Below are 373 nucleotides of genomic sequence, written 5' to 3'. Positions count from 1 at the left end.
GAGGGCCAGCGCGGGCCTCACCTTCCTGGTTGGCCTTGTAGTGCAGGGTGACGGGCCCGCTGCACCTCTGGATGGTCCAGTGCGCCTCCTCCTTCGTGCAGGAGTCCAGGGGCACGCTCTGCCGCTCGCCCTTGATGCAGCCTTCTAGCTGGAGAACAGACCTGTTCCTCCTGGGCCGCAGCAGAGCCCGGGCTGGCGGCTCCCAGGAAGCGAGAGCGTCCCCCCACACTGCACCCCTCCTTGTCGCCTGGCTCGCCTCCTGTCTACCCCCCTCCCCCACACGTGTGCTGGCCCGTGTGCACCCGCATGGGCACAGGCTCCCGAAACACACGTGAAGAGTGGCGGGGGGGAAGGGCTGGAGAGGGCTCCTAGC

At 68.6% G+C, this 373-nt stretch overlaps 1 protein-coding gene across 1 annotated transcript in view; it reads right to left on the bottom strand.

Moving 5' to 3' along the window:
• Window positions 1-373, bottom strand: part of CARD11 (caspase recruitment domain family, member 11) — a 62,591-nt gene that overhangs the window by 11,441 nt on the left and 50,777 nt on the right. The window contains exon 12 of the mRNA XM_014530977.1: window positions 22-355. Within this exon, the coding sequence (XP_014386463.1) occupies window positions 22-355 (334 nt within the window). The remainder of the gene's footprint in view (window positions 1-21; window positions 356-373) is intronic.

The sequence above is a fragment of the Myotis brandtii genome, unplaced genomic scaffold, assembly GCF_000412655.1.
Source record: "Myotis brandtii unplaced genomic scaffold, ASM41265v1 scaffold786, whole genome shotgun sequence".
NCBI lineage: Eukaryota > Metazoa > Chordata > Mammalia > Chiroptera > Vespertilionidae > Myotis > Myotis brandtii.
This window is presented reverse-complemented; position numbering and strand designations above follow the sequence as displayed.